The 16683-nt window shown below is 35.3% G+C and overlaps 1 protein-coding gene across 3 annotated transcripts in view; it reads left to right on the top strand.

Annotated features, from left to right (window-relative positions):
- Window positions 1-166: 166 nt before the first annotated feature.
- The window catches only part of SLC25A12 (solute carrier family 25 member 12), a 50613-nt gene continuing 34096 nt past the window's right edge, over window positions 167-16683 (top strand). Inside the window, exons 1-4 of one of the 3 annotated variants that reach the window (XM_035332476.1) lie at window positions 167-275; window positions 746-799; window positions 6462-6604; window positions 11217-11332. In XM_035332476.1, coding sequence (XP_035188367.1) covers window positions 264-275; window positions 746-799; window positions 6462-6604; window positions 11217-11332 — 325 coding nt within the window. In that variant the 5' untranslated portion in view covers window positions 167-263. Of the gene's footprint in view, window positions 276-745; window positions 800-6461; window positions 6605-9426; window positions 10626-11216; window positions 11333-16683 lie in introns of those variants that run through there. The other 2 variants (XM_035332479.1, XM_035332477.1) reach the window with 2 other exon arrangements.

Here is a 16683-nt window from a genome sequence, read left to right as displayed (position 1 = left end):
GCTCGTTCGCGTAGCCCCGCCCGCTGCCGGCCCAGCACGGGCTGCACGGGCCGGGCGGGCGCATGCTCAGTGCTGCCGGCTTCGCGCGTGCCCTGTCAGCGTCCGCGGCGGCCTGAGGGTGCCGGGGGCAGCGCGGCGCGGCGGGGCGGGGCGGAGCGCTCGGTGCCACAGCGCTGTGCTGGGGCGGCGCGTGGCGGCTCTTCGCGCCCCTCCTCCTGCCCCTCCTCCTGCCGCTGTCGCTGCTGCTGGCGGCCGGGCGCAGCATGGCGGTCAAGGTGACTCTACCCCCTGCCGCTCGGCTCCTGAGGAGGCGGGGGGCGGCCGGGGGGCGCCGGGTGGTGCCGGGCGGTGAGGGGGCTGCGGGCGGTGAGGGGGCGGCCGCCGCCGTTACCGGGCAGCCCCACGGGGGACGGGGGAAGGCGGCGGGGCGGCTGCGGGGAAGGGGCGAGCGCAGCCCGAGCAGCCTCCGCCTCTTGAGGGGAGGCGGCGGGGAGCCGCAGGGTGGCGGCCGGGCACCCTCCGGGGCGGTCGTGGCACCGGGGAGCCGCCGGGTTTTGGCAGCTGGCAGCGGGCCTGGGGTTACGGGAGGGCGCGGCGGTAACCGCAGGGGTTTCACCTCGGAGAGTCTCCTTATCGCTTAGATAAGGGAGGTGATAGCGCAGCCCTTATCGGTGTTAATTGCAGGGGTTTTCGCAGCTGTGCCGGTAGCTCAGCTGGTGAAGCATTAACTTGCTTTTATTTGCAGGTGCCCTCAACCAAGAGAGCAGATCCTGCCGAGCTGCGAAATATTTTTTTGCAGGTAAACGGACCTGTCAAGCGTTGTTTGATTGACAGACTTGTATTTTTGCCTTTCCAGCTGTTTGCCACAGTGTCATGTGTGCGTCTGGGTCATGGAGCACTTAGAAGTGCGTTTCAAGCACACTGTATGTTGAGGGGGTCTTCAGGCGTTGAGATGAAACTGCTCCTGACACAAATGGTGGTCAACCAGTCCCAGTTCTAATCTTAAATAACCCTCTGAAGTATTTTCTAACTTTCTGTAACAAATAATTTCATCTATAGCTTTTATTTTTAAATACACTTTTGCATGATTCTAAAAAATACTTCTTATAAGACTGTGTAGTTGTATGGCTTTTATGCGATCCTCTTATAAATGGATAGATTTCTGGTGATGTTTTTAGAATTTAAACATTTTTTAAGGTAGATGTATTTCCTAATATTATCTCTTGCAGAGCATTAAAATTACCATACTTAAATAATAATGTGAAGCTTTATCCATTCCCCTTAGTTACAGTGAAGCATGATCTGAAAGAAAAATCCAATCAGTCTTAAAACTTTGATGATAAGGTTTGAAGGCCCTGTGTTTTAGGGCCATGATTAGTCCATGCATATTTCCAAAATCACTAAAATATTTTTTTTCTTTCCTGATGAGCATTACACAGTATATTCAAGAAGCTTAACCCTATGAGAAAGGGAAGAATGTAAATATTAGAGCTAATATTGTAAATAATGAGCTCTATTATGACATCTCTGATGTGCAACTTTTGGACCTACCTTGTTATCTAATATGTAAGAATTTGATGAAGAAAGCTTTTTACCCAAGAGAGAGATATAATAACTATTATTTGGGGGGATTTTTGATTTTGTGTAACAGGTTACTCTGATAACATCACTCAAGTGTTAAAATTAAGAACTATAGAATCAAATCATGGAAGCGCAGCTGTTAAAGTTATTCTATCACAAATTCATTTCTTATTGATGTGACATTCAGCTTTTGTATGTAAGGGATACAACAGAGTATATTAATCAAACAGGAATCATGAAAATATGAATGTTCATACATATACTTGTAGTGCAAAATTGTGTGGTTTTAGAATATCGCATAAGTCTTTTCCAGCTCTTCTGCAAGACACTTCTACATGTTTCCAAAAAAAAAACACCAAGCCTGATGTGAAAATACATAGTTTGCATGATTCTTGACTTCTAGTCACTAGAAGTACTTGCTTCTGGAAATAAGTAAATTTTTAAAGTCCTTGATTTTGGTGATACAGGGAAAAGTGCAGAGGAAGGACGTTGCCCTACAGACAACTTAGAGATTAAGTTGTACGATATATCCTTTATTCACCTAAAAAGCAAACAAACTACAGGCTTAAGAGTTTTTTGTTTTTCTCTATATAACTTCCAAAGAAACGTGTACATTAAGTTGTAGAATGTTTCATGCCCTCAGAAATCAAAAATACAAAAGCTTTCTTGTATTCCCTTGGGTACGTGAGATTTGTCATAAAAAAGACATAACACAGGCACTGCTTTGCATAGGAAGAGTTTATGTATTTGGGGGGGGTTATTTGATTCTGATTGAAGGTGAAATTATGTTATTTCTTTGATAGGTAGCAAGCAAACTTATTTGCAAGCATTAAAAAAATCTAAAGAGAACCAAATCTTTCTAAGACTAAGTTATATGTAGAGAGTCTTGTTATGAAATACTGTTAGTGTTGCACACATCACGGGTCAGATATGTTGTGCTCTTTGCTGAGGGTGCAGGCCTGTTCTGTGAGCTTCAGTTAAAGGGCGTGCATTCCTTCCTAAATTTGGCTTCCCTTGGAAATGGATGCAAGGGAAGATGTGAACTCTAGGCCTCCTCGTCAGCCACCTTATTCATAGAGAGTGTGCTTATATTTCCTTCTATTCATACGTATCCTCTAATGGGATAACACTGACTCCTCTGCCAGTCTAAGTTGTATCTCAACCGATAAAACATTTGCATTTCTTTTAGAATTTCTAAAGCTTGCTAAGTTTTTAAAATTTATTTCAAACCATTAAAAATTAATGGTTTAATTAATTCACTTTAATACTCTACGTGCATGAAGTAGACATTGTGCTGTTATTTCCAGGTAATCCTGTAACAGTGGAATGCAGGCATTAAAACCTCGCGTGTGTACACCATCAAATAAGTTACCTCTCAGATGTTTGTTAACCACTGACTTCAGTGACAGCCATAAAAGAACAAAACAGAAATCTAAAGCAGGATTAAATACTTGCATAGAACAACAGTTATCAGATTTCTTAGTGAGACTTCATTGACTTCATTCTTTTTTCTTAGGCAAGACACCGTAAACCCTGGGGAAAGATAACTGAATTAGTCCCCATCTGCTAAATGCAAATGAGACCTGTTTAGCAAGGTGGAGAAAGAAGCCCAAAAACTTTAAAATTTTCATATGTGAAACTTCCCCCTACCCCCCCTTAAAATGTCCTGGGTCTCCTGCTCATACCTTAGACTTTGAAATAAATAAATAAAGATGTTGAGAGTATCCATAGGTCTCTCATTTCGGAAAATCTTTTTTCTCTGCCCAGATAAAATTATTGGGATAGAAAGCCCCCCTTTAAACTGAAAACTAAGCAATTTTTCAAATAGTGCATCAGTTCTAAAAGCCTGGTGCTACCTAACATGGCATTGTACAAATAGATTAGATTTTTTGTGTGCTCATGATTTGTGATTAAGCTTAAAACAAGTCATATGCAAATTCATGAAGTGCCTTTCTGAGGTAATCTATACATGTCTTGTAAGTTTTTAAATATGTTGTAACATAATTCAGGACAGGGAAATACATGTTTGTTTGTTTGTCATATTTTATCTGCAAATTAAAGTATAATTAACAATTGCCTATCTTGTTGCAAGAGATACTTACGCTGTATGGTGTAAAGATCACTTAAGGACAGAAGCTGTAAATACATGCCAACAGGGAATAGCCTAGCTATTTTGTCAGACATTAATTTATTGGCTCACAGCCAAGCTCATGACCTTCTCATATGGAGCTGAATGTATCTGTCCTTTAATTATTTTAGTCTCTTTTTTTTTTTTTTTTAACAATACTTCCTTTATGCAGTTCTTGTTGTAAAACAATTCACTATTTGTAATAAGCTCAGGTAAGTTGGTGTCTGAATTAAAAAAAGATGTTTAGATTATTGACTCCCTCGTAGGCCATCCTATGTCAAGCAGTTGAATTCTGTTGTTCTTAAGGATATGCTCGATACTCTCCATGTTTGATGGTCCTTCATATATAAAACTTCATTTAGATGACATTATTTGCAACAGAATTGTGCTTCACAGTGCATTTTTAAAGTCACATCTATAGATGGCTGAGAAGAGAACTTTTCTGAGGTGATTCAGCAAAGCCACAGTTTCATCATATCTCACGTCAGCAGCAATGCTGAATTGAAGGATTCCCATCTGTTGCTTTGTGTTCCCGTTTTTGTGGAAATCCTCCATTAATTATGGATAAGTTCAATAGTCTGGTGTACTGTCAGTCTTGCAAACAGCTGTCATCACAACTATAGGGTGGTAGAGGGAGAGGTGATGTGAGGAGCTGGTGTGGAAGAGAGGTGGGAGGCTAAGAGAGATGCTTAAGGAGATGATGATGCTGATACAAGCTCTTTTATGTTGAAACTGGGTTTCATAACAGCTGAAAAATACATGAGACTTGTAAATGTTCTCCTTTATCATAGTGGAGTGTTACATCTTAACAGGTTTGTTGTGTAGGTGGTGGTGTTAACATTCTAATTCCTGTGGGTCCCTGGCTGTGTGAGGACCTGTTTTGTTCCTCTTTCACACACAAAAAAACCTGTCAACTGAATCAAGATACTGCAGTGTATAGTGGACCAGCTGAAAAATTACATGTAAGGCTACTAATTGAAGTTTGGATTTGCAAACATAGATGTTGCATAGATGATAGCTCTTGGAGATATGGGGGGCATTGCAATTTCTTTTTCTGCAGAGAACACTTACATTGATGACTTTCAATGACTAGAATCTAGAAAGGTGAATTGCCTTTTTACAAAGGAATTAAAAATCACTACTTTAATTGCATATCAGCATTCTCATGAAACAGCTGTGGAATTTTGCAACTTCCATATCTCAGAAGGAAGACAGTTCTGTGTATATGTGAAGATTTGCATCGAAATCTTTGTCTACAAGTGGAGAGAGTGAAGAGATGGATTTAAAGCTATTTAGTAAGTTTCTTACAGGTTGTCTGAGCAAAAATACAGAGAAAAACTCAATCATCAAAGTGGACTGGATCGCAGTAGGTTAGTGAACTAGAAATCTTTTGTGAGCTTTTTTCCTCTGTTACAGGATGCAAACATAATTTAATCTTGCAATCTGAAAATTTAGGTTTTATTTCTAAGATTACTGTCATATCATAAATGAGAAAAAAATTCTGCAACAGTACTGCCATCTTGAAACAAGACCTGAGTGGTAGGAACTTTGATAATACAATCCCCCTTTATTAATTTTCCTACATGATGATGACTTCAAATATTATATGGTACTTAACGTTCAGTGATGGCAACGGATAGCAAGGAAGTAATTCATCCACTGTAGATAGCAAGAAAGTAAGTCATATGTGCTTCTGTATCAAGGCACATAAAAAGAGGGATGATAGTATTGGTTATCAACAGGAATGACCGATCAGCATCTAGTTCTGGTAACTCAGAAGTAGGCTTGATTTGTAAAATGAACTTGTGATGCGTTCTGCTCCTGCATCCTCACATTCGTAGTTCTAGATTGGTATTATGCAGCCTAACTGGACAGCTACAGGAACGGAATTTACGTTAGGCTGAGAAGTTTACTTTAAATTAAAAGTTTATAACAGCCAGTGATTAATGATCTGACACAGAAAAGTAATAGAATACTTGTACAGACATATGACAGTTGTCTTGGTGTACAAATAAGATGTAATTTTATTCTTAATTAGTCTTAGGTAATTTTATTCTTAATTAGTTTTGTTAATATATATTACTTATATAATCGTAAAATTTGCATGTGTTTTTTTATTTGAAAATTTGTTAATAAAATCAAAGTTCAAAACCAAGCTTTTCAGTTATCCTTTTTGAGGGTATATGTGAGTGAGAGTGTGTGTGTGAATTTTTACTTAAAAGACAAATGTGAAAGCTATTAGTTTCAGGAAAAACAAATCTGAAAAGTTACTTCTCACAAAAATAAAACAATAATATGCATTTTTCAAACTGTAATTACAAGAGTGATTAGGAACAATTAATTAGAAGGTATCTCCCACTAGAAATTCAAAGGAAGAATTTGTGCTGTGTTTTCGCAGTGTAGCTGCAAATGAAAAGCTGCAAATGAATAGCATGGTTGTAATTTCTGTAAATGTATGCAATTACCTGACAGTTTCAGAAAGTGCTTAACTGTCTTTTTACTAGAAGATACGGGTTATTTTGTGTACACGTCTATTCCGCAGGGATAGATGTTGTTCTGTTGGTGGTGGTATGCAACTGGTATGGTAACATTATTAGTTGAACCATACACTTCAATTTCAGAGCAGTTGCGTAGAGTTGTGCACCATTTAGAGTGAGATTCGGTAAAGATAATAGTTTGGTAATCACTAATAATTAACATCTAAATGGATTCATTTTTGTTTGTGTGGTTTTGTTTTTGGTTTTTATTCTAGTATGCCAGTGTTGAGAAAGATGGAGAGCATTACATGACCCCAGAAGACTTTGTGCAGAAATACCTAGGACTTTATACAGATCCACGTTACAATCCTAAAACAGTACAGCTGTTGGCTGGAGTGGCAGATCAAACTAAAGATGGGTGAGAATTTTGCTTTCCATTAGAAGCCTGTAAATCATTGGTAAATGAGTGAGTTTCTTTGGTAATTTCATCTTCTGAAATGCATTATTGATTTTGTTACACTTAATTGGACAATAAGTTTTTTCTCAAGTACAATAGACTATACATTTGTGGAACTTGGGGAAAAATACGGTGTTGGACAGTGCAGAGTTCAAAGCATTTTTAAAAGGAAGTTTTGTTTTAAAGGTATTTTGACAATTAGTACAAATGCAGAGGAAGTTAAACTGCAAATAAGCTTAATACAGTATGATTGCCAAAAAAAGTTCTTTTCTGTGTACTCACATCTGCGACATGACATTTATGAAATGTCCATTCCGCTGAGGTAGTATCCTCTGACTCACTCTTCAGAAGAGCCTTCTTCCTTGATGTATGTAGGCCTCTAGCTTTGGCCTTGAATTAAGGTAGGAAACATGGACATGTTAAAGTGAAGAGGTTAAGATAGACCAGAGGTCAAGCATGCAGAGAGGAGTGGGTGTGTTGTAGAGAAGAGATAGAAAGTTGCTGTTAAAATAGGATGTGTAAACAGATGTAACTTACGTTAAATTGAAAGTCCCTTAACTTCCTTGGTTTTGTGAGTCTGAATCTGACCATTGACATCACTTCAATGTTTTTGTTTTCCTGTATTCTGCTTTAGAATATTTTATTAGTTTGCACAGTATTCTGAGCAACTTGCAGTGTCTGTGCTTTACAAATAAAATTGTATATGCTGCTTACATTTTATACTAAATGACAAATACAGGATCTCCCATTTGACGTAATATTACATGATGCCTTTTAAAAATAAATCTTCAGTGTTTTGATAATACATTTGGTATATACATAAGTTTTGATAAATCCAAATAACCTGTCTCACTTCTTGCGATACATACTGTACTTTTTTGTGTTGTTACAGATTGAAATAAGTCTAACTGATGACTACTAAACCAACTTGTTGAGTGTTTTGTTTCTCTGAAAGCTGTTGGTTATCTTTTAGGGTGTTCGTTTCTTCAGATTTTTTTTAAAGGACCCTTTTTACAGTAAGAAGTCAATAATTTGTTATATTGCTACAACAGAACTCGACAATGAGGCATCTTTTGTTGTTTTCTCTGAATATACGTATTTTTGTTTTGTTTTTTAATCTGAGTAATGTTGGAAGTGAGGTAATCAGATATGGGTAAGTGTGCTTTATCTAATTTTGTATGGAAACATTGAAATAAAGGGAATTATTACCGTATAGTCTGCAATACAAAATGTTTATCTGTCTGAATACCCGTTTTCTGAAATGTATTCTCCTTAATGTTTTAATCTATATTTATCTCTAATCAGTAATTCATTTGAAGAGTGTTATACTTGTATCATCATCATTGGTTGACTTCTGCGTTTGTATTATTCCTTTTATAGTGAGCTGTAATATACCAAAATCCACTCTTATATCATCTCTACAGAGAGTTTAATATGTCGCATGAATAATTATTGTAATCTTCTGCTGATTTCCATTAATTACATCTTTCTAAGGACTTAAATTTGCTTTATAAAGTCCAAGGAGCTATCACCAGTCCTATTCCGTGCAGGCCTTTGTAAATTAAATGACAGTCCAAGGTCACAGAGCAAGTCACTGAGAAGCTTTGGTTCTGTTATGAAACTTAATTCCCGTATCTGTTGTCATAATCTTGCTTGCCCTTCAAATAAGTACTCAAAATATTCTTAGTAACATTTATTTGTTAGCATCTGTTGACTTCATTTAGACTTAACTTTGTTGCTTTAAGAAAAAAACGGAAAAGCACATTTTGAAACTGGCTGTCTTTATGCAAATATTTATTTATTTTACTTCTGCTTGTAATTTAATACTTACTTAACTGTTGCAACTGTTGCCCTCTCCCATTACGACAGTACAAGACTAGTTTGCTTTAGTAGAATTCCCTATGGTAGTTCTTATAACAAGAGATTCTTCATTTTCAAAATATTTATTCCTCACTGTTACAAATGTATGTTCTGAGAAATTAATATGATGAGGTCTAAATTAGCGTTTGGCCTTAAACGACTCCTTTCTCTGGTGTCTGTTTAATACAGTAGGATTTAATTGATGATGCAGTTAAGCATTCCCATGCCATCAAATTGCTGGCACTGCTTTTAAAACTAGCATTTAGGTACATGTCCTTTCTCATATATAAATGTGTGCCAAAACCAGCTTCTTGGTTACATAAGTCTAATCTGACATTAGCAGGTATTCAAGTTGTAAAATCAAAGATTTTCTTCTCCCTTCAAACTTGCAAAATTTGAATTACAGTAGTCATTCTAGATTCTTCATTTTAATTGCTTATTTCTGGCTACTCTGCTGATCAGTATATTGTTCTTAGAATTTGCAAGCGATGTTCTTAAGTGAATTCCTGAAGAAAGAGTTCACATAATGGATACTCACAATAGGGATGTACATTATATCTAGAAGCTATGTGTAAAGAGCAAAAAGTTGTATATGAAACAAAGATAGAGTAGAATTTAACCATGTGGCTTACTTTGTGTGCTTACTTTGAAGAGTAACGGTACAGAAGAAATAATAGGATTTTTTTTTTTAATGTTAGCAATAAAATGAGAGGTAAGTGATTAGATGTTATGAACTCTACAATACAGCAGGTTCACTGAACAATACTTGAATAGTGATTGGATGGGAAACTCCATTGTTTCATTTAATCCACCTCCTGTTACCTCCACCCTGATAATGGAGGATCACAGGATCCTTGCTCTTAGGCATTGCAAGTTGAACTTATGGAAAGGAAATTGAATGTGTCTATCTCCTTTTGCTGTAGGCACTGTTAAAGAGAGACCTCTGAAGAATGGCTTCTTTCAGGTTCAGGCTTCTATGAATGCGTTCTACAGGGATCATCACTTGATCTGTCTGTTATAAAGTTTCCTGGTTAGGAATTAATGCCAGGTTTATGCCTTTATGTGAGATATGTTTGGAAGTATGTACAATTATTTTAAGGGATATTTTGTTTCTTTGATACTAAACCCTTATCTATCAAAATAATCATTTGGATGAAGTTGACTTCACATCTGGAGAACCATTTTCTCATCTTTGATTTAATGGCTAAAGTGTGACAAAATCAGTGTCATAATGCTATATTTCTTACATCTTAATTCCTTTCAAAATCACTGTTTTCTGTATTTTGATGTATGATACATTTATGCAAGAATGTTAAAATATGTAATGTTGTTTAAAGTATCTTGATTCTGCATATACTTTGTCAGAGAAAGACTAGATAAACTAATGAATAGTGTGGTTTGATTTTTTTCTAAGAGAAACAGAATTTATACATATATCTTTAACAATAAGTGGCATATGTGTGAAGTAATCACTATGAGCTAATGATCTTCTATGAAGAGTACATTTAGTACTCATACTATAAAATGTTCTAAAGAGTACATTTATAAATTCAGATCAATTATGTACAATTGGAACTGGATGGAATATTCTAAGTTGTCAGTCTTAAGTCCCCTGTTTTTTACAAGGCTGAAATCACACAGTAGTTTTAAGAAACCATATTTCCTGTTAAAACCTAGGGATTTTACTTGCAGTATTCTGGAAAGGCCACAGTATATGCCCACTCTGAATATCTTTACAGATAACACAGCACAATTTTGTTCTTGTGCCAAAGTTATCCTTCATCTTCTGGCTTGAGGCTCATCTTTCTGTAGGTTTTCTTATATAGAACATTTCTATATATAGAAGAATATAGAGCCTTCATATAGAGTCTTTCTATATATATATATATTTTTCTCCTTGTCAGAATAAGCTGAGCTCCTCTAGAGAAGTTCTTTATGATTGTTGTAATAAGCTACTTGTGCATCCATTCAAGTCTGAGTTTATATGTGTTGAACACAAGGACTTTGGTTTGTATGCAGCGTTCCAGAGATGTCGTGAGAGCCCTATCTGGTGATACAGCTGCTTCTTCATCTCGCACAGAAAAGCTCCCCTGATGCATCCTGAGTTGCGTTTTTCTGTATGGTGAATGTCTTACATGCACAACTCGTAGTCTTGTGATCAATTGTTACATTTGAATCCTTAGCTTCCCTGGTCATGTCCAACTGTCCAAATGTTCTTACAGTTTTTTTCTTTCTTGTCCTTTCTTTCTTGTACACAACTTTGCTGTTCATATTATATTTGAAGTGTAATATTTTTTTCTATATGCACACTAAATTATAACTTTTTCAGACTTTTTAAATGAATGTTATACACTGTTTTAAGAATATGTTTATTTTATAGTGTTATATTTACATTAAACTTTCTTTTCTTCCTCAGTAGAAATACTGAGAAATATTAAAATAAGTAATATAATGACAGGCCTGTAAACTTCATGCTGATAGAATTTGTCTCGGTTTTTAAGTGCTGTCTGCCTAAATATATAATTACAAGTTAATAAATAGTAGATACTCACTGAGAATTAGTTATATTATGTTGTTGATGGATAGGAAGAATTCAGTCCTTTTTTCTATAATTATTGGATTGTAACATTTTCTAGAGGATGAAACACAAAATACCATTGATATTTTGAACAATCTGTTGACATTTTTGTAACTTCTATATTTTCCTTTGTAGGTTGATTTCCTATCAAGAATTTTTGGCATTTGAATCTGTTTTGTGTACTCCAGATGCAATATTCATTGTTGCTTTTCAGTTATTTGACAAGACTGGCAATGGAGAAGTAACATTTGGTAAGAATATCTAAAGAAAAACAGTTTAAGAAAGCAATAATAATAGTATAAATTATAAAAATAGCTCATCACAACTAGAAATGCATATTGTGTAGTACTATACTGACTTTCTAAAAGAGTTTGCATGAGTAATTTTTTTTTCTTCCAAGTGATACAATTTTAAGAAATAAAGGAAACATATTTCGCTCTGTATTTTTGAATCGAGATTTTTCATATTCTTTAAAGTAGTTAATACAATGCTATTCTGTTCAGCATCATCCTAAGTAAAATTTTCCTGTCATGGACTCTGAGCTCCTTCGTTGTTGAGGGTTTTTTAAAACTTGATATGAATATCCTGGTATCTTTGGAGAATTGTCATTTCATATAGGAAGAGTTCAAAATAGAAATGAAGGAGGTCTGATCTTTTGAGTTCCTAGTCTAGCTCTCTGATTTTTGAGGAACAAGTCTTACTTCAATATGACGAGTGTAACTTCTAGCTAGATCATCTATTTTCAAAAAAAAAAAAAGAATAGGAAGAAAATATGGCCTTTTAAGGTTTTTTCTTTCCTTCTAACACATATATTAGCAATTGGGCAAATTTCTTTAGGCTAACCTTTATGCTTTCTGATATTGCTAAATAACTGTTATTAACATTGCAGTTTAGGGAGTACTAGATTATATTTTTAAAAATATGTACAATTTATTAAAATTAGATAAAATCATTGCTAAGAATTTTAATAAAATGGAATGAGAAATAAATGTTATTTCTATACAAAAGAATAAACTTCTTAATAAAGAAAATACAAACTATGCTTGGATTTGTAACCACTTACTGCTTGTACTACTTTGTTTTTTATGGAAACCGTTGCAGCTTTGGAAAACGAAACAATGCATGGGTCTTTGTATGAAACAAACTGCTTGAATTATGACATCTATTAAGTTACATGATTAACTGAATGGTCAAATACTCAGCAATTTAGACACACAACATCTTGAAAAGAAAATCTCTTAGAACTTAAGCAAAGGTGAAGTCAGTAAATGTAGTCATTAGAATGTAGACAAACTACTGCAATCAGTGTGACCTTGTTAATCATGGTATGTTTAATAATTTCACAAAATGGGGTATGCATTTTGTAGCTCGTATGAACACACTTGAAATAGCTGGTTCTGTAAAACAACAAAAAGCAATTTAGGTTATACACAGATTCCTCAATCAGACTGAGAATCATTTTTATGAGCACATCATTATCTTAGAGCCTGAAAGCACAACACAAACAAGAGAAACAGCAAAACAAATATTTTTTCAATATCTTTCTCATTTTTTTTCATAAAGCTGATAAAACTTAGCAAACTTTTCAGGGAATTTAAAACTTGCTATTGGTCTAATGTTTTTTTGAAAAATAAATTTTATTGCAATTATGACTATATGTAATTGTAAGCTGTAACCTATAGTACCTAAAAAAAATAGTACCTATTTTTGTGGTTCAGATTTTAATGTTACTGCTGCTTTTACTTTATTTTTTTAGTTTTGTAAAATGGGCTACTTACTTTTACTTGGGTTTTATGCAAATAAATGTATGTGGGGAAAATGTGAATGATGATATATGATATTTTCAGAATTTGGTACTTCTGTCAGTTTTCAAGTCAGTCTTGTCACCTGTAAAGGCTATCTTGTAAATGAGACCTGTATTCTTTCATTTTCATACCACAGAAACAGAAAGGCACACAGTTCAGTTTCACGTAAAGACAAGAGAATATATAAAACTAGGATTTTTGTAGGTCTTTAGAGGAAGATGGACATGGTGAAACATGACACTTTCTCTGCTGATTTTCTTCAAAGAATCCATGCAAATAGCTATTGAGAAGAAAGGAAATATAAGGTCTCTTCAGTTAGTAGAGAGAATTTTCTTCTTTGACTGAAGTAGAAAGAGTAAATGGTGCTATATTGTGAAACATAACATGTACAATATATACATTTCTGTAAACTAAAAGCTCTACATACTAACAGCTGAAAGTTGTAGTAAATTATTAGAAATATACTATAATGGAATAAGCTTAACCAATTAGTGTGAGAATGCTATTAAACAATTCAGCTCTCTTTTATTAGTGGGTAATTTATCCACTCAGCAGATAAACCATATGGACAAGCTGATTATGGAAGCAAACATGTCAAGATTTTCTAGCTAAGATGCAACACTGTGAATGTGATTGTACTGATTCCAATGCTACCTCAAGCCAGTAAGTCTTGCTAGAATTGCGAGTAATTTATTGAGGGTTTTTCTGCACTGTGATTTTGGAGCAAGGGTTGGAGGTGCTGGAGAGTGGAACACAGGATCGAATTGTGTCTGTTAGGCCAGTAACTTGAACCAACACTGGTCTTGCTGGATGTGAGATAATTTTGGTGTGTATTCAAGCTGGGCTTAAACCATAAAAGTAGAGGAAAGCTGTGCTGGCTCTGAATTTGATATTAAGAAGTACATCTGCACCATAGTAAGAACTACACCTGCACCCAAGCTAGCCATATCTTCAGATCATTTGGATGTGACTGCACGGCATTTTAAAAAATTATCCTGATATAGTCGAATTTTTCACTTATCTGGAGAGAATTAAGTATGTTTGCTGATTCTTTAGACTTGTCTCTGTGCTTGAAAGCAAGTTTTTCCAGGCATTTTCACATCATCTGCTTTTTAGGATTTATTTACTGACACAGGCTCAGCCCATGAACACTTAATTTTCTTGCAGTTGTCTTTACCCTCCATATGACGCTTGACTCTGCAAAAGTTTAGCTTCTAACTTTTCAGTGAGGAAACTATTAAGTAAATTGCATTACAGAAAAATACTTTCTTTTGAATTGACAAATAGAAAAGGGCAAGCAATTTTTGATTCTTTAGAAACTATTTGGTAGAAGTATCTGTTGGCTATGCTGCACTAATCAATGTCTTCGTCTATGCAATATGCATTAATTCAAACTGTTGAAACAGGAAGCCTTCTGTGTGCTGACTTTGTTGCTTTAATGTCATCTACTTTCTTATTGCTTTGGGATATTTTTCCAGGAGTTTTGGACATCCTGAAATCCCGTATGAATCACTGCTATAGATATGTAGATAGTATGCTGCAATATGTGTATAGCAGGTCTATTGCAAGAAAATTGAATTAGACCTACTTTTTATGAGCAACTTGGTTGCACAGCATGTTCATATTCTTTACGTGTGTCAGCTGCACTGGACTACTTGTTAGCTTTCTGAATAAAAAGCAATATAATACAACTACTTCAATAACCCATTGATGCAAGCAGTGGTGTAATTTAGTTTACCTTTTTAATCATGAAGTAATAGAAAAAATAAATCTTTCATACTTAAATGTTTGTATGTCTTCATAAAAGATTCCTACTATTTTCCAGGGGATGTGTTGCTGATGATCCCTTACAATATTGCTTTAACCATAAAATATTTAAAAGACAACAGCCAAGGCAGATAAGGAAAGGCTTTTTTTTTTTTTTTTTTTTTTTTTTTTTTTCCCCATGCATTATCATTATCTTTCTTGTTCTGGGTTGCTATCTGCAGCCAGGAAAGATAAGAACTGTTCTGCTCTTTTGATCATGGGATCTAACTGACCAAGCTACTTAACATGAGTGGATATTTAAAGACAGACCATGAAGTTAATGCTGTTGCACAAAGGAAATTTCTTTTTATTGCTATTCTGCAAAGGACTTTTGACCTGAATTCAGGTTAAAGCATAGTTATATTTTAAATCTGCTCAAGCTACTTGGTGTGCTTCTATGCTAAAACAGATAGTCCTTACTGTGGTTAAGGGTGAAGTCTGTGACCATCACTGAAACTTCTCTCAAAAAATAGATTGTCTAACTGGAAGTTTTTACACAGTTTTTCTTTATAATTCTTCCCTTGGACAAACCATACAATGATCTGGACTATCAATTTTAATTTGAATGTACAATTTCAAGGCTTTTCTAGCTGTTCTTCCTTGTAGAGTCACCACAAAGAAAGCTATTCTCTGTTAAACTGGAGCATTTCACAGATTGTTTTTAGTCAGATACCCGTGCTAATGTGGATAGAAATACAGATCTAAAACAATGAGATTTTGAAACAATTTTACTGCCTTTGTGTTTGTGATTCCTCTGTATTCAGAGTTTTTGAATCATTTTTGAGATTATTGGAAAATATTTATGATACTAAACGTAAGGTTTTAAAAACATCCTGCAGCTCAACATCTCACTAAAAGTATTATGCAGAGTATAGTGGCCTCTTCTTTCAAGACACTCTGGGTCGTAAAGGGATTGAATACCTATTAATGCAACTATATTAAACATTACAATGATGTTGGTGAATTGAAATAATAAATGTCAATATAATGAAGTAATTCCAGAAATGGAGTGTACCGTGATCTTGTCCTGTCTATTTTCTTAAAATAACTATTTTGCAATATGTTTTAATGTGGGAAAGAAAGTTCAGATTTCCCTTAAACATGGTAGACTTTGACAATACTTGATGAAGGTGAGTGAGAAGAATAAGAGAAATGAGTTGAATATACGTTGTTATAATTCTTTGCTTTTGAGTAATATTTTTCAGGAAATGCAGATCATAACTAGTACTCACTCCTCCACCATTTCTAAAAGAGTAATAAGATTGAAAATGCCAGGATTTGGAGATACGAGTACTGATTTATGAAATACTATTTGTAACCTTTAAAAGAAATCAGAAAAATCTCATAATCACACAACTGTGGATCTGAGGATGTAAGAAAAACACCATGCTCATACCAAGAGTGCAGTACACTAAAGCTACTATTTTCCTTGGCTTTCTGTTTGCCATATGTTAGTTGCCTGTTTTCAAGGTGCCTTTTGCTTAACGCATGCAGATAATACAGAAAATGTCTGACTTTCTTTTGTTGTCATGTTGTTTGGTTGTTGTTACTTCTTTTCCGTAGTGTGATTCAGGTTTAAGCCACAGTTTTAAACATTTGTGAGCAGTGTAGAATGGGAGTCCATCCTTATTTATTATAATAGTAAATAACTTAAGAACTTAAGATCTCAAATGTTCTCTATTGTATTAAGTTCAAAATCATAGTTCAGCAGGAGGAAACAGGAAAGGAGAACTCCACGTTAAAGTTATACATATTGACCATTCATTATTATGCCTGTCGCTAATCTTGATCTTAATCAGAATCACTGATGATTTTTTTTAAAATAAGAGAAATACAAGGCAATTATTTCTACTTTAGCTTTCTCACTTATCCTGCTACTTGTCTTTTTGCTCTCACCTCAAAGTAGTTGGTGCATTTATATTTGGATCACTGTTAGTATACAAACCTCTGATATACTTACGCTAGTACTTAAAACTATTGCATTTACTTTT

This window comes from Oxyura jamaicensis, chromosome 7 (assembly GCF_011077185.1).
Source record: "Oxyura jamaicensis isolate SHBP4307 breed ruddy duck chromosome 7, BPBGC_Ojam_1.0, whole genome shotgun sequence".
Classification (NCBI taxonomy): domain Eukaryota; kingdom Metazoa; phylum Chordata; class Aves; order Anseriformes; family Anatidae; genus Oxyura; species Oxyura jamaicensis.
This window is presented reverse-complemented; position numbering and strand designations above follow the sequence as displayed.